The 23,049-nt window shown below is 40.5% G+C and overlaps 2 protein-coding genes across 10 annotated transcripts in view; both read right to left on the bottom strand.

Moving 5' to 3' along the window:
• LOC139398972 (dedicator of cytokinesis protein 9-like) overlaps window positions 1-20,873 on the bottom strand; it is a 123,537-nt gene extending 102,664 nt beyond the window's left edge. The window contains exon 1 of one of the 3 annotated variants that reach the window (XM_071144626.1): window positions 20,420-20,873. In XM_071144626.1, coding sequence (XP_071000727.1) covers window positions 20,420-20,536 — 117 coding nt within the window. In that variant the 5' untranslated portion in view covers window positions 20,537-20,873. The remainder of the gene's footprint in view (window positions 1-20,419) is intronic. The other 2 variants (XM_071144636.1, XM_071144655.1) reach the window with 2 other exon arrangements.
• Window positions 20,874-21,460: 587 nt separating this feature from the next.
• The window catches only part of LOC139399041 (FERM, ARHGEF and pleckstrin domain-containing protein 1-like), an 83,577-nt gene continuing 81,988 nt past the window's right edge, over window positions 21,461-23,049 (bottom strand). For all 7 annotated transcript variants that reach the window (XM_071144674.1, XM_071144673.1, XM_071144672.1 and 4 more), the window contains exons 26-27: window positions 22,840-22,991; window positions 21,461-22,736 (exon numbers count right to left, since the gene is read on the bottom strand). In XM_071144674.1, coding sequence (XP_071000775.1) covers window positions 22,655-22,736; window positions 22,840-22,991 — 234 coding nt within the window. In that variant the 3' untranslated portion in view covers window positions 21,461-22,654. The remainder of the gene's footprint in view (window positions 22,737-22,839; window positions 22,992-23,049) is intronic.

A 23,049-nucleotide genomic window follows, 5' to 3' on the forward strand; every position in this document is an offset into this window, starting at 1 on the left:
CACGATAAATATTCAACATTGGCCATGCTGTCAATTAAGCATGATTTGTGCCGTGCTCAAACCAAATAAACTCGGAACTGCCGAAAACTTGACTTCAGTGCGTTCGGGAATAAACGAGCTGCGACTGGGAAAATACGTTTTGAAAGGTCATCTAACTCAGAATTGTAAATCCGGCATCTTTCTAGTGCTACGACCCGAAAATCAATGACGTCATCATGACCTTTTTCCCAGTTGTTTTGAAAGCACCATAAATCCAGAGAATACCAGACTTCAATCACAAAACCTGCCCACGAAGGACCGCCGCGCCACCTTCCTGTTCAAGTGAGCACAACAAGGTGAGTCCAAAAATGTCTTGTATGCTGCTGCATAAATTATGAAATATGCCAGTGAGATATGTACAATGTAGCTAAGAAAGTAATACTAAGTGTATGTTGTGTAGTAAGATGTTAGTAGCCCATGTGTCTCACCCTAATAATGTGGTATATTTTCGCCTCTTAATTTCACCTACTGTTCTGACTTGGTGGTGCACATGTAGCCTATAACCTGTTTTAGAGTAATTGAATATTGTAAGAGCTTTAATTTTCTGCTTATATGGCCCCTTTATTTATCCTACAGTTCTGACTTGTTGTACAGGGAGAACACTGTAAGAAAGGCCCATGTTCTGATTTCTGTCACTGTACATTTCAAAAGTGCTAAACAAATAGCTATATTGACAACATCCATCCTAGTTTGCTCATTAATGTCTTAATCGAAATTATGGATTACCTCTTATCCGCTTGTCGTCCCCTTATGCCATAGTTTGCGCATCTCAATTGTCAGTAGAAACCACATTTGTTAAAGCAAGTCAGCCATATCAGCTATGGGTTTTTTTTAAAGGCAGTAAATGAGGCTGAATCAACTGTTTCACTGCCAATCAAGGCTCCGATGATAGCTTGGTGTAGCAGTGGTAAGATGTGGGACTGCTGTTGGGACTCTGCTGTTGGGACAGCTTTATGTAGGCCGTTTGTGGGCACCGTTTGTCAACGTTATAGTGCAACTAATGTATTGTTTTGTGGCTTTGCTGACATGCATCCCACTTTCTTTTTTTTTTTTTACCCCACCAAGATGTACATGCTAAAATGGCCACTGATCAGAGAAATGGCCTTAATCTCTATTTAAGGTTTTATGATTTGAATACAAAAACACATCTAAACTTGCCTGTTGATAACAAAGCATAGATCCAATGGGACGAACTAAATACAATGACTGCAGTAGCAGATCCAGATAAGATACAGACAACTGGCACTGAAACACACAAACAGACTAAGGGGGAAAATTCCAGAAGAACAATAAAGTTTTATAAACTTTCACTTTCATCTTACTGTAGACAGAGACCTGGAATTTTAAGTAGATCTCCAAACACAGGTTTTAAATGTGTTATCAAATTGAACATCAACTATAAAAGGGATTTATTGATGATTTCAAAGTGTACTCTAATCCCCCTCTCTCTACAGTAGATGACCACATGGAGCGAGTCTGGGTGAAAGGTCAATGATCACAGTTAACCGAAGTCAAGGTGGTCTGTGTGGCTGCACAGTCTCTTCAAAGCAGATGAACCTACAGTATAGTAGCAGTCCACTCTGGTCAGTCAATAGTTTGGCTCTGGGACACATACCCCTAGAATCACCAGGGACTTCAACCTTGGTGTGGAGCTTGACCAGTAATACTTAATACAGTAATACTTCATCTGAGCTGGATTATACTTTAAGAAAGAATTAGGTGCTATAGGCTCTGATGGAAGAGGATGTGGCTCTTCATTACCTATGTTGTAGGAATAAAAGGGAAATGGTTAAAAAATGGAGAAAAGGCCAAGTAGAGGAGTAAAGAAAACAGATGAGAGAAAGTTTGGCTTCAATTTCATCCTTCAGAGGCACCGGTCGATTCCCACAATTACAACGTTAAGGTAGTTAGTAGAGGGGGGTAAAGGGAGAGAAGCAATACTTTTATAGACAAATCAAGGGGCCTAAAAGAATAAAACACACCTCACGAAACAAAATAAACAAACTTTTAAATGAAATGTTTTCTCCATCAGTAAGTGAGATCCGTCTAGATTACACAGTACTTCCCACACTTTACCTCTATGCAGTAAACACGGACCGGTCTCCACTCTCTGCTAGGTCCTGCACAGTTGGACGTAATGCTTGAGGACATAATCCCTTGAGTTTAATCTACAAACTAGGAGGAGGAGGAGGAGAGGCACAGCGCTGATCGGACCCATAAAGGTTTTATGCTGGACCAACTTCATCTGCTGGTTATTGGAACATGGCCATACACTCACAAGCCAATGGATCAGCCCTGTGTGTGCGTGTGTGTGTGTGTCCAAGCACAGCCATAGACTTCCTCTGATTCACTTCCTGTAGAAGGGCTGGGAGGGACATGTGAGGGCCTGCCGTCTTTCCCCTTAATGACCGCATTAATATGGCTACTACCTCCAAGCTGCTTAGGGCTAATGGAGACATACTCATATCCTTTCTTTAGAAATGAGCAAGAGTCTCAGGCATTACTGGGAGCTTTCTAAACATATGACGGGCACACCCTAAAGACAGAGGTATGTGAGATTAGGTTGAATATCTCTTCAAAAACTAAAGCGTCTGTGGGAAGATACTTCCCGGCGTCTGGTGGATAGGTGGTTTATGGGGCTTCCCTCCAGGGGCTGAGGGGATGACAGGACACGGTACGGTACCGTTCCATATGCCTCCTGGCTCCCGCCTGCCTGTCACTACGTCTCCACTTCAGTCACACAACAGGACAGGAATACCTTATTGGATAACAAATGAAGATTACTACAGTTCTATCAGTTTACACTGGAATGCAAACTGGCTTTGCAACATTATCAGAGGAGGAAAAAGAGGTCAGGAGGATATGACTCAATCAGTTAGTCAGTCCCTCACCGCCACACCTACAGTTGAAGTCGGAAGTTTACATACACTTAGGTTGGAGTCATTCAAACCTGTTTTTCAACCACTCAACAAATTTCTTATTAACAAACTATAGTTTGGCAAGTTGGTTAGGACATCTACTTTGTGCATGACACAAGTCATTTTTCCAACAATTGTTTACAGATTATTTCACTGTATCACAATTCCAGTGGGTCAGAAGTTTACATACACTAAGTTGACTGTGCCTTTAAAAAGCTTGGAAAATTCCAGAAAATGATGTCATTGCTTTAGATGCTTCTGATAGGCTTATTGACATAATTTGAGTCAATTGGAGGTGTACCTGTGGCTGTATTTCAAGGCCTACCTTCAAACTCAGTGCCTCTTTGCTTGACATCATGGCAAAATCAACCAAGACCTCAGAAAAAAACATTGTAGACCGCCAGAAGTCTGGTTAATCCTGGGGAGCAATTTGCAAATGCCTGAAGGTACCACGTTCATCTGTACAAACAATAGTACGCAAGTATAAACACCATGGGACCACGCAGCCATCATACCGCTCAGGAAGGAGACGTGTTCTGTCTCCTAGAGATTAACGTACTTTGGTGTGAAAAGTACAAATCAATCCCAGAACAGCAAAGGACCTTGTGAAGATGCTGGAGGAAACAGGTACAAAAGTATCTATATCCACAGTAAACCTTTATCGACATAACCTGAAAGGCCGCTCAGCAAGGAAGAAGCCACTGCTCCAAAACCGCCATAAAAAAGTCAGACTACCATTTGCAACTGCACATGGGGACAAAGATCGTACTTTTTTGAGAAATGTCCTGTTTGGCCATAATGACCATTGTTATGTTTGGAGGAAAAAGGGGGAGGCTTGCAAGCCAGAGATCACCATCCCAACCGTGAAGCACGGGGGTGGCAGCATCATGTTGAGGGGGTGCTTTGCTGCCGGAGGGACCGTTGCACTTCACAAAATAGATGGCATCATGAGGGAAGAAAATAATGTGGACATACTGAAGCAACATCTCAAGACATCAGTCAGAAAGTTAAAGCTTGATCGCAAATGGGTCTTCCAAATGGACAATGACCACAAGCTGTGTTGTGGCAAAATGGCTTAAGGACAACAAAGTCAAGGTATTGGAGTTGCCATCACAAAGCCCTGACCTCAATCCCATAGAAAATTTGTGGGCAGAACTGAAAAAGCAGGTGCGCACAAGGAGGCCTACAAACCTGACTCAGTTACACCAGCTCTGTCAGGAGGAATGGGCCAAAATTCACCCAACTGATTGTGTGAAGCTTGTGGAAGGCTACCCAAAACGTTTGACCCAAGTTAAACAATTTAAAGGCAATGCTACCAAATACTAATTGAGTGAATGTACATTTCTGACCCACTGGGAATGTGATGAAAGAAATGAAAGCTGAAATAAATAATTCTCTATAATATTATTCTGACATTTCACATTCTTCAAATAAAGTGGTGATCCTAACTGACCTAAGACAGGGAATATTTTTACTAGGATTAAATGTCAGGAATTGTGAAAAACTGAGTTTAAATGTATTTGGCTAAGGTGTATGTAAAACTTCCAACTTCAACTGTATGTGTGGGTGCTGATCAACCGAAATAGCATTCTTCAACTAAAGGATACAGGCTGGAGTGAACAGATATCCCACCGATTGAATTACATAATGGTATGGTAGCAAGATAATCTATAGAATGTAACATATATTGCACACCATTCATACACTTTAGCAGGTCTTAGGAAGTGCTTGAGTAAATGAGAGGGACGTTTTATCATGTAGGGAGGTGGTCTTTAAACCAGCCTTTAAAAACCTTACAGGAGGCATGGCTGACCCCACGACCACCCAAAAGCTCAGTACACCCAAATAACACCCCATCTGGATGGATGAGAGAGCACCAGAATCAAACAAACTGTCAGAGCAGCAGAGAGAGCATTCCAAAGAAACTAAACTCACTTCAGCAACAAGCCTCGACTAGACCAACGCTTGCCTCACTCTTTATACACACACACACAATCAGTGTTTTGGTAACAAACCAACATTTCTGAGTTCAAATATTATCATGAGAATACTTTCAACATTTGAAGGAGAAGCAGTTGTGTGGAAGCAGTCAATGTGTTGTCATGGGTGGTAGGGCGAAACAGGTCCCAGAGCAGTTGCCCTGCACTTGTTAACAGGAAAACACCATCTAGCCAGGCTCTTTAGAACTCAGGCACTTTGTTATGGTAACCTCCCTTGTGTTCCAAAACAGTCAGGCTCTATTAGGGAGAACGGTCACAGTGGGCAGGTTTCCCAGCACTGCCTGCCGGTCTGCTCTCCCAGTCCAGCTACAACCACAGGAAACCGCCTCTATCTAGGAACTCTCAGGCCTCTCTACTCTCACAAGATGGGAGACAGGAAGTCATGGGCACTTCCTGTTTGGGCAGGGTCTATCAATTTTGGGGCAGTGCAGGTCAGTGGCGTATTCAATGGGGTGCAAAGTTTAGAGTGTTTTCACTCAGAGCTGGAAAATGGAAAGAGTTGCTCCGTTCTCTCGCCTCTGGTCCAAATGGAGAGTTATTTCTATCTCACCAAGCACAATTACATAAGAGCCTTTTAAAATCAGTGCACACAAATGGAATCCCAGGCTTAGCCACAGAGAAATCAATGGGCTATTGTGCCAAAAGGGCCAATACATCGCACATCTGAGAATACAATAACCTATTGGAGAGAAGAGTTGGGAAACATAGAAGAGACGGTACAGGAAATGGTTAAATAAGCCACAAGTATGAAATGACCACACCTCTGGAAAAGTGTGATTGTCCGCTGGCACAGTGCACTTACTGGGGGTGCAAAGAATGTCTTCTGGTTAGCGGTCGCAAATATATTTACGGCTATGTGTCAGTGCAAGAATCAACCATGGTTAATCACTTTTCCAAATAAATGTTTTGTAAGCAAAAGCGATCTCTGTTTGTCCTTGAAATAACTTGAGTTGGCCACATTGCTACTGGGTAGTTACAGGAAATAAGTGCCTTTTGCTGATATTTTAAAGGGCAACTTAATGTCCTGATTGGCCTCATTTCAGATTTGGTTAATTAAGAAATGCTAGTGGCCATGACATGAGTTGGTTTCAGGGTGTGCTTTGATGTGGGTGTCTCGTGTGTGTTTGCAGTTGGGAAGAGTTAGCCAAATCATTTAGAAAATTAGCTTCAGCTTGCTGGTGTGCGACTGTGGCAAAATTGGTTTGACTTTGGATAGCCTATTTCTGGGGATAGTAAAGAACCAGGATTTCCGTTAGGAAAATGTGGTGCCGGACATTTGAATTTACCAGACATTTAAGAAATGTAAGGGACCCATAATCATTGGGTGCGTAACCGGATTAGGCACGGTGCTCAGAATAACAGAAATCACATTTAGATTATGGTAATTTTTTCTTAACAGAACATGCAAGTCGAGGATGCAACGATGTGAGGTTCTTCTTACTGAATTCCGATGCCCACATTTACTTCCAAAACGATTAACGAACAGCAAAATCACTAGCCTATGTCAATCTACTATCCCCTATAGTAGAAAAGTTGACCTATTCTATTGGTCAGCTTGTCGAGAAAGAAATGGCCTATTCCAAACAGACTCTGGGACAGTTGTTGAACGATACATCCCAAATTCATACAGCCAGTAGGTCTAGGTTACACATTTTTATTTTATATAGCAATGAGTCTGATGGCAACAGATCTGAACGTTTGGCTTAAAAACGTTGACAAAACTATTATTTCTTCACATTATAGGCACAGCAATGCGCACAAGGCAGTAGGCTACACACAAATCTTTGTTCCATAATGCAATTAGCGGGAAAACACTTGTCAAAAGCAAGCGGTTTCATGTGACAAATGAAAATATCAGTTCTACATTTAGAAAGAGGGGAGATGTAATATGCAACAACTAGCATTTTTTTTTCTCACCTTTATTTAACCAGGTAGGCAAGTTGAGAACAAGTTCTCATTTACAATTGCGACCTGGCCAAGATAAAGCAAAGCAGTTCGACACATACAACAACACAGAGTTACACATGGAGTAAAACAAACATACAGTCAATAATACAGTATAAACAAGTCTATATACGATGTGAGCAAATAAGAGAGGTAAAGGCAAAAAAAGGCCATGGTGGCAAAGTAAATACAATATAGCAAGTAAAACACTGGAATGGTAGATTTGCAATGGAAGAATGTGTAAAGTAGAAATAAAAATAATGGGGTGCAAAGGAGCTAAATAAATAAATTAATTAAATACAGTAGGGAAAGAGGTAGTTGTTTGGGCTAAATTATAGGTGGGCTATGTACAGGTGCAGTAATCTGTGAGCTGCTCTGACAGCTGGTGCTTAAAGCTAGTGAGGGAGATAAGAGTTTCCAGTTTCAGAGATTTTTGTAGTTCGTTCCAGTCATTGGCAGCAGAGAACTGGAAGGAGAGGCGGCCAAAGAAAGAATTGGTTTTGGGGGTGACTAGAGAGATATACCTGCTGGAGCGTGTGCTACAGGTGGGAGATGCTATGGTGACCAGCGAGCTGAGATAAGGGGGGACTTTACCTAGCAGGGTCTTGTAGATGACATGGAGCCAGTGGGTTTGGCGACGAGTATGAAGCGAGGGCCAGCCAACAAGAGCGTACAGGTCGCAATGGTGGGTAGTATATGGGGCTTTGGTGACAAAACGGATTGCACTGTGATAGACTGCATCCAATTTGTTGAGTAGGGTATTGGAGGCTATTTTGTAAATGACATCGCCAAAGTCGAGGATTGGTAGGATGGTCAGTTTTACAAGGGTATGTTTGGCAGGATGAGTGAAGGATGCTTTGTTGCGAAATAGGAAGCCAATTCTAGATGTAACTTTGGATTGGAGATGTTTGATATGTGTCTGGAAGGAGAGTTTACAGTCTAACCAGACACCTAAGTATTTGTAGTTGTCCACGTATTCTAAGTCAGAGCCGTCCAGAGTAGTGATGTTGGACAGGCAGGTAGCGATCGGTTGAAGAGCATGCATGACTAGGATAGTGTCTTTGGCTAATGAACTGTGAAAGAAAGTTGATATAAAATAATAACGTCTATATAGATGGTCTGATTTTGGCTTGGCTACTTTGAAACAAGGTAACACACATGCCTCATAATATGCAGTAAAACGTTCAGGTTTGCAATGATTAAGTATGTGTTTTCAAAATGCATACTGCCTCCAGCTCATTGCAAAGTGGTGTTAGACGCGCTGATGAAGCCTGCCTTCCGTTGCCTTTGCTGTTTGAGATGCCGTCCTGTAGCAACAGCGCTGGCGCTGTCTGACAGATTTTCCGCTCAAAAGCTCTGTATGCTGTGTGTGTGTGTGTGATAAGATACATACATGCGCACCAATTTAATTCCACTCAATTATGCAAACTAACCTATAGACTGATAAGCATGACTGTTCAAATGTATTTACATCAACTGGTATTTACATTAATGAATAGGCTAAAAAAGTATTATTTCGAGATGGGAATTTTTCTTCTTCTTCTTCTCCCGGACAAATTGGTCAATGCCAATTCTATATAAAAATCAGCATTTCTATTTGTTTATTTATTTTTTGGCCAGAAGCTGGCTAATACCAGCTAACGGAAACCCTGTCAGGGACTGTCAATCAATTACACAATGTAAATGGGACAATCATTTTCATGTTGCACATCTTTTAGTTGTCTCATTAAATGCTTTCAATATTTGCATATGAATTTCTACAATTTATAGTTGATTTGAGATTAAGTCATTGAAATTTGGAGCCGTTGACCTTTTAAAATATTGTCCCGTGTACATTGTGTAATTCACAGATGGTCTCCCTAACTAGCCCCATGGGAAAATCAAACCATGTCAAACCAAATTGACCATTGGCATTATGATCGGGTCACGTGCAGCTGTGCTCCGAATGAATAATTACTTGGGTGCTGCCAGCCGTGGGCAGGATTAAGGAAAACTGTTACGGTACCCTTCATTCCATGACACCATTTTTTCCTATCATCTCGCAAATCTGTTTTGGACGAGACTGACTATTATCAAAATGATCCTATTTACATTTTCTAGTCAATTTTGACACTAGAGTAAAATGCTTGCCTCATATCAATGCTTCTGTAGGCCATTTTCAAAACGAGAAGGTACTTTTTTGGGGGGCAGTCACTCTAAATTGAAATTGTACATCATTATTGAATTTTAAAAGCCTGTAATATATTCGATGATGTGCCCTTTATTATAGACCACATGGATAATTCAATAAATCAGATCGTTTTATATGAATAAAGACTTGCTAAAGTGCCAAATTGTTTTATTGTGACATGTTCCTCCATGCACCGTCTGACTTTAAGGAAGATTTTAATCCACTTAACCACAACATGTCTCCAAGTTCTCACCGTCATTGTAAAGCCCTAGTTATTTTGCTGCTCTGACAAAGTCATTTCTGAAGATTAGTGATTCATTAAAAAAAAAATACCTGTCAGTCATTTTAAGGTCAACCCTGTTACGTGAACTGAACTCTCGTTTTAATATGGTTAATATATATTTTTAAAGAAACATTGAACATGTCATAGTCAAATCATTGTGTAAAAGCAGGTGAGCTGTTCTCTTTTTGGTCGTTTTCTGGTGTTTTGTGGTGGAAAACTGAGTGGGTTGAGCATAACAAGATGAAATTGCCAAATGTGTTAAGGTCAACCCTGCTACTTTATTCACCTCTACGGGATCGTTTTCCCTCCACAGGGACTGTTGAGATAATGTGCGCTAATGTGATTAGCATGACGTTGTAAGTAACAAGAACATATCCCAGGACATAGACATGTCTTATATGGGCAGAAAGCTTATTATTGTTAATCTAACTGCACTGTCCAATTTGGATTTGGGAATGTCATTTTAGGCAAAAATTGAAAGAAAGGGTCCGATCCTTCAGAGGTTTTAATTAAAAGGAAAATGCCACACAAAAACTATCTTTTGGTATGTTTCATTAGTCCATTGTTGATATAGTCCAAAAATGTTCCTTTAATACACACTTACTATAGTATTTTTTTTAAATGTAACTTCTTGAGATGGAAAAACTTGTTTTTTATTAACTTGAACATGTGCTCTTTATGACAGAATGTTAAAATTAGGTGCAATCAAAGTAACATCTCAAAAAGGCACTGAATTGGTGAAACGACCCTACTGCATTCAGACAAATGGAAAAACCAAGACTTGACAGACCCTGGCTTAAAACGATCCCCCTTTCACTTGGGCATGATGGTGTTAATTATCCTCTGCCTCAAGTGCTCCACCGGGGACCTCTAGCATCTCTCCTCTGACCATGAGGACCTCAAGTGGTGGATCTGGTTTGGATTAAAACCACAACTGCCAAGAACCCTGCCCTGTGCCAAGCAGACGTTGTTTATGGCCGGCCCTGTGGGTGTGTTTAATTCTTTACTTTTCTTGACGCTCCCACGTCACAACTCACACATCAGGTTTCAAGTTATTAGTCGAAAAGGACCCATGAGAACCAACATCTGAAGTTCATCGGAGCATATCAAATTGGGTGTCAAATGAAAGCTAAAGAGTATGTTTTTGGCATAGATGATGGCATAGATATATTTTTCAACCATTTTCCATCTTAAAAATGCAGCATAACTAAAGGTTTTGATTTCTGGATAAACAGATGGAAAAGGGGTATTAGAAAACGTCTTAAAAAGTATTAAAAATACATCAAAACACACTAATGTTGATGTAAAGACCCCTGCCAACTAATATCAACACTTATATTTAGTTTTGGAGAAATTGTTTACAGTCTGTACGTTTAAGAAATATTGCCTTGTAATTCCATTACCCCCCCAAAAAATATTTTCTAATTTCTCTCCCTCATGAGGAGAGAGGATATATATGTAACAAGTAATGGTAGACCTACCAATCAGTTAGTGATTTTACTGATATTACATTTTGTTAAGGAATTATTAAGCAATTAAAAACATGTCATTCTGTTACCAAAGTTCACATCTGCACAGTTCTTCCACTAAATTCATCTTTTTATAAATGTCTGTGAAAAGTGTTAAACATAGTCCTAATAGATTTGTATGGTTTGTTAAAACTTTGAAATCAATAGTTTTTGTTTTGCATACATTTTAAAGTGAAAAAACTTTAACTCCGTTACCATGGAATTTCCCTCGTATCATTGGTCATAGCTGTGTCATATGGGCTTTAAAATGTTTCCAGTCTAGTTAAAAAGCTTCTTAACATTAAAAGCAACCCCTTTCTGACATTTAAACGTGGAAAAACATTTGACAGGAAAAAGCATTCCAGTTGTATACTAGGCTAGGGCATGAAAAGCAGCTGACCTCCTATTTCAGTTCTCTGTTGTCTTGTCCTATTTAGATAACCGATAGATGCCACTGAAATAGAATGCACGACTCTAGCAGACAATCTGTAATTGAGCATACAAAGGCCTCTTCAACTCAGTCCAATTCCCAAACAGAGGATTCTCTCCCAGTGTCACAGTCATTACATGGAGTTGGAATGATGGCCAATACTATCTCTAATGAATACAGCAGGCCAGAGCCAATTGCTGCGGATAGTAGTGTATCTATTAAGGATATCAGAGAAGTTCAAATGCTGTCTACAAGCCAGACTGTTGTGTTGGGGGAGGCGCAGAGGGCTTGTTCAGTGTGCTAGATCAGTGGCTCTACATTTTGCCTTGGCCAAACCACAGAGGAGAGAGTCGGCCTCTTGATGGTCACATGGGCTCATGTATTATTGAACAAAAGGAAGAACCTGCACTCACTGAAATACTATTTAAGTAGTAATGTATTTGGTTTTTAAGCAGCAGGTCAGAACAAACGGACGTGTTTTGGTAAACGCTGACAAAGGCTACCACCGAAACGTGTGTCTGTTCTGACCTGCTGCTCAAAAAATAAATACATTCAAATGTCAAGAATATTTCAGTGAGTGACGGATTTTCCTTTCTTCAATAATGCCCTTTGAACCCGGCACCCAAATACTTTGTTACTACACACATTTGAGCTGAGCACGCCAATTTCTCTTTCTCATGTATTATTGACCCAGGCAGGCTGACAGCTGATCTGTTTCACCCTCTCACCCCCTGGACAGGTGTTCACGCTCTACAGTTGCGATTACAGAAACGCATTCACATTTCCCCAAAATGGTCCCCATGTTTTATATCTTTAACTAAAGTACAGTTTTATACGTTTAATCAAAGTACAGTCCCAGCAATTACAAAACATCCCACTTTAAAATGTATTATCGAATAGTCCTACAGCTTGCTCTGTGCTCGGGTAATATGACTCGAGTATAAAAAGTGAGTGGTGAATGCAGGCCCAGGTAGCCCCAAGCGTTTTATTCAGCTTGACCCCCTGTGGGATGGTGTGGCTTCCTTGACATGCCCTGCTGAATTAGAGAGAGCATGAAAGAGAGAGAGAAAGAAAAAGACCAGAGAGAAACCAGATAGAGATCGGAGAGAGTGCGTGCGGGCAAGCTGCTTAGGGCGCCACTGGACAACAGTGATAACCCACTAATCTCCTGACTGGCCTGGTGGCATACAGAATGTCACAGCCCACACATCACCCTCTCTTACTGACAGGAAACCAAATCATTTTATACACAAGACTCACAGGGCAGAAGCTCAACACTGGATTCATGACTGTAAAGGGCCAAAAAAAGGGTTGAGTGCAAGTGGATTTTTCCAAATTCAACAGACATGAATCACATTAACCAGCCTGATAAAAGCTCATTTCCAGTTTGATTCATTTCTCTAAACTCTAAACAGAATAGTAATGGAGTTATAGGCCTATTTAGGTTGGTTACAGACAGACTATCACATTTGGCCTATACCCTAGCCCATATAGCCCATCGATCCTATTTAAAAAGGACTGAAGACTGAAGTGTCCTTGAACCGGGTACGGGTTTTCACACTCAAAAAGTTTCCTGTGTGTATGAAGGATGATCCACCACCCAAAGACCACCCAGCCAACTTAACACAACTGTGGGAAGCTTCGGATACAACAGGAACTAGCATCCCTGTGGAACGCATTCAACACCTTGTGGGGGGGAACAACTCAATATTAGGAATGTTTTGCCATGAATGTTATGTACAGTGCATTCGGAGAGTACTCAGACCCCTTGACTTTTTCCGCATTGTTACATTACAGCCTCATTCTAAAATGGATGAAATTAAAAAATTTCCTCATCAATCTACACACAATATCCCCTAATGATTGATTGGAGTCCACCTGTGGTCAATTCAATTGATTGGACATGATTAGATACACCTGTCTATATAAAGGTCACACGGTTGGAAATGCTCGTCAGAGCAAAAACCAAGCCATCAGGTCGAAGGAATTGTCCGTAGAGTTCTGGAACAGGATTGTGTTGAGGAACAGATCTGGGGAAGGGTACCAAACTATTTCTGCAGCATTGAAGGTCCCCAAGAACACAGCGGCCTCCATCATTCTTAAATTAAGAAGTTTGAAACCACTAAGACACTTCCTAGAACTGGCCGTCCAGCCAAACTGAGCAATCGCGGGAGAAGGGCCTTGGTCAGGAAGGTGACAAAGTACCCGATGGTCACTCTGAGTTCCTCTGTGGAGATGGGAGAAACTTCCAGAAGGACAACCATCTCTGCAGCACTCCACCAATAAGGCCTTTATTTTAGAGTGGCCAGACGGAAGTCACTCCTCAGTCAAAAGCACGTGACAGCACCTAAAGGACTCTCAGACCATGAGAAACAAGATTCTCTGGTCTGATGAAACCAAGATTGAACTCTTTGGCCTGAATGCCAAGCGTCACGTCTGGAGGAAACCTGGCACCATCCCTATGGTGAAGCATGGTGGGGGATGCGTTTCAGTGGCAGGGACTGGGAGACTAGTCAGGATTGAGGGAAAGATGAACGGAGCAAAGTAGAGAGATCCTTGATGAAAACCTACAGCGATGATCCCCATCCAACCTGACAGAGCTTGAGAGGATCTGCAGAGAATGGGAGAAACTCCCCAAATACAGGTGTGCCAGGCTTGTAGTGTCATACCCCAGAAGACTCTAGGTAAAGGGTCTGAATACTTATGTAAATGTGATATTTCCTGTTTTTGCAATGTCATTATGGGGTATTGAGTGTAGATTGATGAGGGGGAAAAACTATTTAAAACATTTTAGAATAAGGCTGTAATGTAACAAAATGTGGAAAAAGTGGTCTGAACACTTTCCAAATGCACTGTAAATAAAATCTAAATGTTTTGAATTATGTACTAGGCTATTTCACATAAAAATGTGGACAGTCAGGTGCTTTGCAAATTCAAAAGCGCTGGACAGCAGCATAATAAACTAAAGCACTGATCATTAGGAACGAGATCAGAATGACTGCCAAGGCTTGATCCATTAATTAAATTAGGAAGCCTAGCCTACAAAACTGAAACAATCTATATGTTGAAATCAAACAGCCTAATTAAAATGATGCATGCAGAACTCGAGTTCCCGGCGCAGACTCATTCAGAAACCAAAACATGGTTTAGTATTTAGTTTAAAAGCTCAGAGAAAAGGCCAAGTAAACCAGAAACACTTTAATGAGAAAACAGAAATACAAAAAAATAAGTCCCAAATAAATGTTCAAAGATGTCGCCTACGACAAAAACTTCTTATCCTACATTTGAACACCACCGCAGAAGCATCGCTATTCTGCATCTTCCCAATTAAGTAGCCTAGTTTTGTTGTTTGGCTACTTGAAGAGAACTAGGGCCTATTACTCGCAGCACACCTCTTCCAGTGCCTTGTGGAAAAACTTGCATTAAATTCTACTACATGAAGAGGTGAAATGAGTAATATCAACCTGGCATTTAAATCAGAGTTGAGTTTCCAAAATCACATAAATTATTCTATTCTCACCTACTGAAAATGCGTCATGCACGATTGCGTTGTTTCCCACTATTCGTTGATCTTGGTAAAGCATCCCCATATCTAATTGATCAGCTTCCGTCAAAACCAAAATGAGTATGACATCCGGGCATTGAAAGTATACTTGATTTTCAAAATGTTGCTTACTATTAAAATGTTATTTTTTCTTGCATACTCAAAACAACCTAATATTTAGGACGCAAGTAAGGGTATTTGGACACGGCCCAGTGTTCCCTCTCTGTGGCATGGCCTATTCTTAACACTACCATTTGAGGTATCCCTGCGATGTTGCACGTGTTATTTCTTCTATCTGGACAAGGGAACAGACAGCCAGAGACGATTTCAGCAGGTACAATAGATACTAGATAATCCTGAAGTTATTTTTTTCAGGCTAATGGAAGTTTAGTAATAAATCCTGAGACACATAAAGCAGAACAGCTCAGGGTCTGTCCTGTTGACCTTACTGTACGAATGGCCATTATGTCTCATCCTTTATCCTCAATGAAGACAGCTGGAGCTACTTATGAAATTAAAGTCCAATAGCTGAGGACACATGAACCCTTACAACTCTTACTGAGCGGTCTGTCAGTACACCGCTGCGAGGATTCATATCATGGAATAATAATGGCATGACTCACAAAAACAATTGTGACTGTTACTAGAAATGATGCCTGAAGAAAAAGCATAATGAACGATAACAAAAGAACACAAGTGGAGGAGGGAAATGGACAATTACATGGGTAGTGAGCGGATGTGCTTGACGACAGTTTGTGGATGCTCAGTAGGTTAGGGCCTCCTTACACTACACTACTTTGACGACACAAACTAGGCCCAGAAGAGATACAGTGTCTTCAGAAAGTATTCACACCCCTTTACTTTTTCCACATTTTGTTGTATTACAGACTGAATTTAAAATTGAATACATTTAGATTTTGTGTCACTGATCTACACAAAGTAACCCAAAATGTCAGTGGAATTTAGTTTGTAGAATAAAATAAAAAAAATTAAAAGTCTTGAGTAAATAAGTATTCAACCCCATTGTTATGACGAGCCCAACTAAGTTCAGGAGTAAAAATGTGCTTAACAAATCGCATAATAAGTTGCATGGACTCATTCCATGTTCAATAATTGAGGTTAACGTGATTGTAGAATCTCTGTACCCCACACATACAATGATCTGTAAGGTCCCTCAATCGAGTAGTGAAATTCAACCACAAAGACCAGGGAAGTTTTTCAATGTCTCGAAAAGAAGGGCACCTATTGGTAGATGGGTAAAAGAAATAGCAAAGCAGACAAATACCCCTTTGAGCAGGGTGAAGTTATTAATTAGGCTATGGATGGTGTATCAATTCACCCAGTCACTACAAAGATACAAACGTCCTTGAAAACTCAGTTGCTGGAGAGGAAGGAAACTGCTCAGGGATTTCATCATGAGGACAATTGTGATTTTAAAACGGTTACAGTGTAGAATGGTTGTGATAGGAGAAAACTGAGGATGGATCAAAAACATAGTTACTCCACAATACTAATCCCTAAATGACAGAGTGAAAAGAAGGAAGTCTGTACAGAATGTTTGGAAAAAGGCCCTTAAGAAATACTGCAAAAAATGTGTCAAAGAAATTAACTTTATGACATGAATACAAAGCGTTATGTTTGGGGCAAATCCAACAGTACCACTCTTCATATTTTCAAGCATGGTGGTGGTTGCATCATGTTATGGGTATGCTTGTCATCGGCAAAGACTAGGGACGTTTTTCAGGATAAAAATAAATGGAATACAACTATAAACACAGGCAAAATCCTAGAGGAAAACCTGGTTCAGTCTGCTTTCCAACAGACACTGGAAAACAAATTCACCTTTCAGCAGGAAAATAACTTAAAACACGAGGCCAAATCTACACTGTAGTTGCTTACCAAGATGACATTGAATGCTCCTGAGTGGTCTACAGTTTGGACTTAAATCTGCTTAAATCTATGGCAAGACTAGAAAATGGCTGACTAGCAATGATCAATAATCAACTTGACGGAGCTTGAAGAATTTTCTGAAGAATAATGGGCAAATATTTTACAATTCAGGTGTGCAAAGCTCTTAGAGACTTACCCAGAAAGACTCACAGCTGTAATTGCCACAAAAGGTGCTTCGACAAAGTATTGACTCCGGGGTGTGAATACTTACGTAAATGTGATGTTTCTGCATTTAAATATTTCTAAAAACATGTATTCACTTTGTCATCCTGGGGTATCGTGTGTAGATGGTTGAGATTATTATTATTTTTTTTAAATCCATTTTGAATTCCGGTATGAATACTTTCTGCAGACGATGTACTTGTGTAGGGTAAAGAGATGGATCTAGATTCAAATCTCTTGAAGACATCTACACCACATATCCTCAAAATAATTACCAGAATTTCCTTAATACCAGTAGACAGCATTTTTGCTATTTTAGGCACATTGAAAATGAAAGGCTTTTAAAATATCCACACATTTGTGAATCATCGCATTAAACAAGTATGCAAAACAACGTGCGATATGGTTTAGATGAGAAGCTCCTGTATAGTTTGAAAAGCTATCCTTATTTTGTTTGTCTATATACTATGGTATTTACGGTATGCCAGTAGCTTCACTCACAAATAAAGCAGGAATGTGGCTTTGGCAACAGCTCATCCAAGACTAGTTTAAAGAGCAAATATGATGAAGATAGATACTGTAGATCTCACTAGAGATATTTTACTAATGCCATATTTTATCATTATTATTTAAATAACTAATGGAAATCCATATTTTGTTTGATTGAGACATGAAATACTCTGCTGCGCCTCCTGCCAAACAGTTTATGGGACATCTGATTTCTCCATCTCCCTCTGAGACAAATAAAGTGGCCCACGCGAGGCTCCAAGGGCCTTGGCTACACAGACATTATACAAGTGTCTTAAATTGGTCTTTCACACAGGCCCCTGGACCATGTGACAGGCCTGGAGGCTGTGTGTGATGACATCCCTCCTGATTTACAATCGTCTAGGCTCCAACCAACAGCAGGGCCAGTGTGGATCTAAGTTTATCACCATTAGCTGAAATCCAACATGGACTATTGATTGCAATTACATAACTGCCCCCAGCTGTTTTATAGCACTTGTGCATGAACAGATCATATCCAGCTGCCATCGATGGATTCGTTTCCACACTTTTCCAAACAAGGACAGCAGAGCTGGAATACAGAGCCTTTAAATTCAGAGGAATCTTCTCTAATGTATCCAATGCATTTCTGTTCTAATGTAATACGGGAGAGAGAGAGAGAGAGAATGCCGAGTCCTATTTGTTTCAAAGGCAGACTTTGGAGTTACTGCCACCACTACAACAAATTAAAAACTGATGATGGCCATTATGGTTGCAATGGTTTTCACAAAGAGAGATCTGGCTCTGCTCTGAGCGTGCATGGAGAAATAGAGGGACATCTCAGCTATGAGCCCTGTCCACTGGCACGTCCCTTTATTCCAACAATAAACAAAGGGGCTCTGCCCAGTGTGTCCTCTCAGAAACATTACATGAACTGGCTAATCAGTGGAACAGTATTTGCCTCTGAAATCTAACTATTGCATTTGATCCTATCCGTGATCAGTTTGAGCCATACAATATCTACTGACCAAAGAGGATCTATTCAGTTCATTATGACTTCTTAGTGGGTATTTGGATTACAATCTTTCAGACAATACATTTGTGTTTCAATGCAGACTGAAACACAATCGTCCACGATGGGGGGGGGGGGGTCCATCACAATCTCCTCTTTATGTTGCTGAAAGAGATCCTTCTTCCTCTCGGAGGGTATTTACATGTTTCATGGAGGAATTCATTACAAGCTCTGTGTGTGGATGATGGTCTTGTGTAGAACCACATTCCTGTCCCACTCCACTGAGGGGCTCCACCAGAACAGAGCTATACTTCACACTTTATTCTTCCTACCGTTCACCTTATGTTGGTCAGTGAACTTGGGAGTTGTTCTTATTCACAATGACTTCCTTATAAAAACACATTATTTTGCATACCCCTAGTCTCCTCCAGAATCCTCTGGCTTGGGTCCATGAGAGAAAATGAATGAATGAATAAATAAATAAATAAATAATATGAAGGTGTGGTTGTGGGTCTGGGATCTTGAGTCAGGATTCCATTTCTCTGACAGAGAGCCTGGACGGTGTCCGTTTCAGTTACCTAGCAACTTCTTCTAGGAAAGTTGGAACAATTACTCCAAACACCACAACAAACACAGTACACACAAAAGGGTCAACCCCTTTCTCTCCAGAGCCTTTGCAAAAATTAATATTGTGATATCACAGGTCCCCGTTGCCCAAATGTTCCAAGCTGGATGGTCAAATTCAACATTAGACAAATGGCACCCGATACTGTCTAGGACACCGACCATGAAATTGATTCCAAACACTTCTCTTTGTAATGTGGTGCCTCTGAGCCTTTCTATGGACATAGACTACCTCACTGATACTAAATACCCTATAATGGGGCAGAGATTCCTAACATCTATTTGGTCACTATATAAATTGTAATATCTAAAAGCAAATAATGAAAAAAAAAAAAATCCTTTTGTGTACAGTGTGCTAATACCGACATGTAGTGCATCCCATTAGACAGACCGGCCTAATGTAGTCTCTACAAGATTGGCCTTCCAAGTGCTCCATGGATCTCAGTATAGATGGCACCTTTAACACGTTCCGTTTTTCACAACAGGTTATAAAAATGTAGGGCTAGTTAAAACGTGCACTATGCAGAAATAGACATTTCCATGTTTGCTAAAATTCTAATTTCAGTTTATATGACAAAATAAACAAGCGTAGTGTAGAGAATCCTTGTACCATCTAAACAGCTGTGAAATATATTTTCCATAACCCAAAATATTGTGTTCTCTGTTTGAAGCTGGTGTACAGACCCTAAAGTAAAAGAACGGGAAGCATAGAAAGAACAGATCTACCACTTCTTAGATGTGCTTTCAGTGAGAATGACAGATCCATAACTCACATTTCTATGTTAATTTTGTAGGGTCGGCCAAAAAGTTACATATTGCAGCATTAAAAAAAAAAAAAAAACGAACGTACAGGATTATTCATATCCATGATAATCCATGTATAGGCCTACCATTGATGATGTGTGCATCTAATTTACATGTTTAATCAATGATAGAGGGATGATTGGTCTTGCTGGAGGGTCAGAGAGCAACAACCAAAAATAGACTAGAATGGAATACAACTCAATGAAATGAGGGAGGCAGCTGAAGTTGGCTTAACACTGTGTGCACCAATAAGTAATGTAGGCCTAAACAATTAACAGGTAAACCAAGTCAAATAATAGGTAAACGACCAACATGGAATGCATAATGTAGTGCTTTCAAGTAGGCCTACATGTACAAAATATGATACAGGTCTTATTGGGCCACATTGAGTATAATTATCTTAGTGCTGCACCTGCTGACCTCGAGGGTGGGTGACAATGGGCGCACATCTCTACGGGCTAGAATGTAACACACAAGGCACAATAGCAAACAGACGTGTAGCATAGAGAGCTTAGAAGGGGATGGAAATTGTCTAGTGTACTTACAACAAGCACGGAGGTCCTGACAACCTCAGAGACACTTTGCCTTAGTTCAGCCGCAGTGCCAGGTTTACTTAGTCCCCTTGTAAATTTCCTGGTCTCCGGATGTACTGGAACTGACATTGTCGAGTCCTGCCTTTCATCAATTTCTTTAGGAATTTATAAAACGTCAAAGAAGAAGAGTAAGAACGGAATCATCAGCCGGCTTTTTCCGTTTCTCGGTCAGCACAAAAGCGCACCTTGAGTTTAAAACTGGGTCATGTTGTGCTGGTTCACTCTGCCTTTTGATCTCATAATTTGCAACAATTACTAGTGAAAGTTGTATTGTATTATCCCGCAGCTGTTGCATCCCCCGCTGAGTTGTTGTTGTCATAATAAACCATTCTTCCGCGCGTTCACCGTCTCATTACGGCTGTCCGTCGTCGGTCTCGCTATGCTCGGTGTACATGCGACGCCAGCCTGAAAGCGTAATCTGCGTGCGTCGTTCTACCACGCTTCTCCACTCCTCCCTCCTCCAGTGATTTACAAAGGCCTGCCCAGTTCAGTTTCTGTATGAGCAGGCTATGAACGTACTGTAATCATTGTTACAGTAATATTCATAGGGGGGGGGGGGGGGGGGGTTATCGACATGTAACGTGGAAAGTAGAGAAGATACAATGCCATGTCTGTCACCATAGTGGAAATAATTGTTCAGTGAATGTAGAATAACTATTCAAACGTGCATAAATTAAATACAGTGAAGTACTTCACACAACATTCTAAATTGGACGGTGAAAACCTAATGAGAATGACCAAGTTTGTTTTTAGGAGGACTACGTAGAATTCTTTCGTCAGATTAAAATTATGCAATCATTTCGGGCCAGTACGTGACCAGCACAATGGCACAGGTCTTATGTTATTGAGCAATGATGCCATCTATGGGAATACAAGAAACAAAATGTCAATTCTCTTGTAGTGTACTGAGGTGAAAGTGGTTAAAAACATTCAATGGCCAATTACACCTCTGTTAGCTATTATGGACTAGCAAAAGAACCCACAATACAAATGTTCAAATTAGGTTTTTATTGCTTTCATTTCCAAAGCGCTCTCTGGTGTCTGGGAAAACACAGCATTCCCTCAATAAGGAAAACCAAAGTTTTCCCTCTCTGTCATATGCATTTATCCATTTCATTTAGACTTGTAAAGGTCTCTTTACATATGGGAGGCAGCCTAGTCCAACAAGGGCAATGGTGCTTGGAACTGAAAGTTTAGATTTTGTTTCACACATATTCTTTAAAGCTTTCCATTACAGTTTCCTTCATAATACACAGATTATGAACATCTCACATTTCTCACACAGTTGAGGGTGGAATATAATAGTCTTCAGAACACCCTCTGAAGTATCCTTACAACAAAGCATAACAGGAATATTCACTTCACTTGAATAATGGCGTTAGTGGTGATGGTAACTACCCTGATAGCTTTATAAGTAGTTCTAGAGTTAAGTCGATGATACAACAAAATATTCTGATATCTTACTTATCACAAGGTCTCTCTCACTGTCCAGAGACATCTTATTAAAAGAAAAATTGAATTTAAAGTGACTTTTTTTTTCTTTTTTCTTACAACACATTTCAAGTCTCCTCACCACCAATGTAGTAAAATTGCATTAAAAGTGTAGGAAAATGGTTAAACTGTTTGGCACTTTTTTTATTATCATTTTTTCATTATTATTTTCCCCCATAAAGTAAACAAGGAGACAAAAATCTTGAGGATGCAGTGATATTCTAACCATCTATGAAAAAAAAGTTGAAAAATGCAGAATCTCTGTATCAACATGTTCCCACCATAAAAACAATCCAATGACAGAATGTGAAACCAGAAGTACAGTAAGTGATTCAGCCCGTTAGAAAACAGTATAAAATGGCATCCTACAAAAAGAGGTTCAGAGCTGAGTAAAAATGCTGAAAATGCAGTCTCTGATGCAGTCTAAACCAGCGGACATGTCACCATTAAAGCATTAAAAAGCACCAAGATTGTGCATGGACACTGCTCAATGTACATATGTCCCAGATATGTGTAGAAAAAGAAATCAAGAGTGTCCAGAGAAGTGAAGTGAATGTGGCGCCAGAGGGGCTCTGCTTCAGCTTGCTGTTTGGGGAGTCGTAGTGTGATGAGAGGCTAGATGTGGCCAGACCCTATGGGAGATTTGTGGTAGGGAGAAGAGGCATGGAGACAGGGAGAGAGCCCTTGCTCTTTGGATCAGTACGGATGGGGCTCTTTCCGGCTCAGAATGCGGGTGCTGCTGGCAGAGACGGTGGCACTGCGAATGACCTCCATCCACCTGTATGGAGAGAAAAAGACAGGGGATTTCACACTGCCCAGTAACATCTGTAAACAAACATACATACTGTACACAATACAGGATAGACAGAAGTGTACTGTACCTCTCAAAAGTGTATTCGCTCTCAGATCTGAAGTAGTAGACGTGGGATTTGAAATGCAGTTTGAAGACATAGTCCTTGTGGATGTTTTCAGACTCAGTGGGGATGGTGACCGAGTAGCCCAACAGGGGGAGACTGGCCAGAGGATAATCATCCTGGAGAGAGGGGAAAGGACCAAACAGTTAAGCATTCTGAATGTTATGAAGCTACTTA

Source organism: Oncorhynchus clarkii, chromosome 3 (genome assembly GCF_045791955.1).
Source record: "Oncorhynchus clarkii lewisi isolate Uvic-CL-2024 chromosome 3, UVic_Ocla_1.0, whole genome shotgun sequence".
Lineage (NCBI taxonomy): Eukaryota > Metazoa > Chordata > Actinopteri > Salmoniformes > Salmonidae > Oncorhynchus > Oncorhynchus clarkii.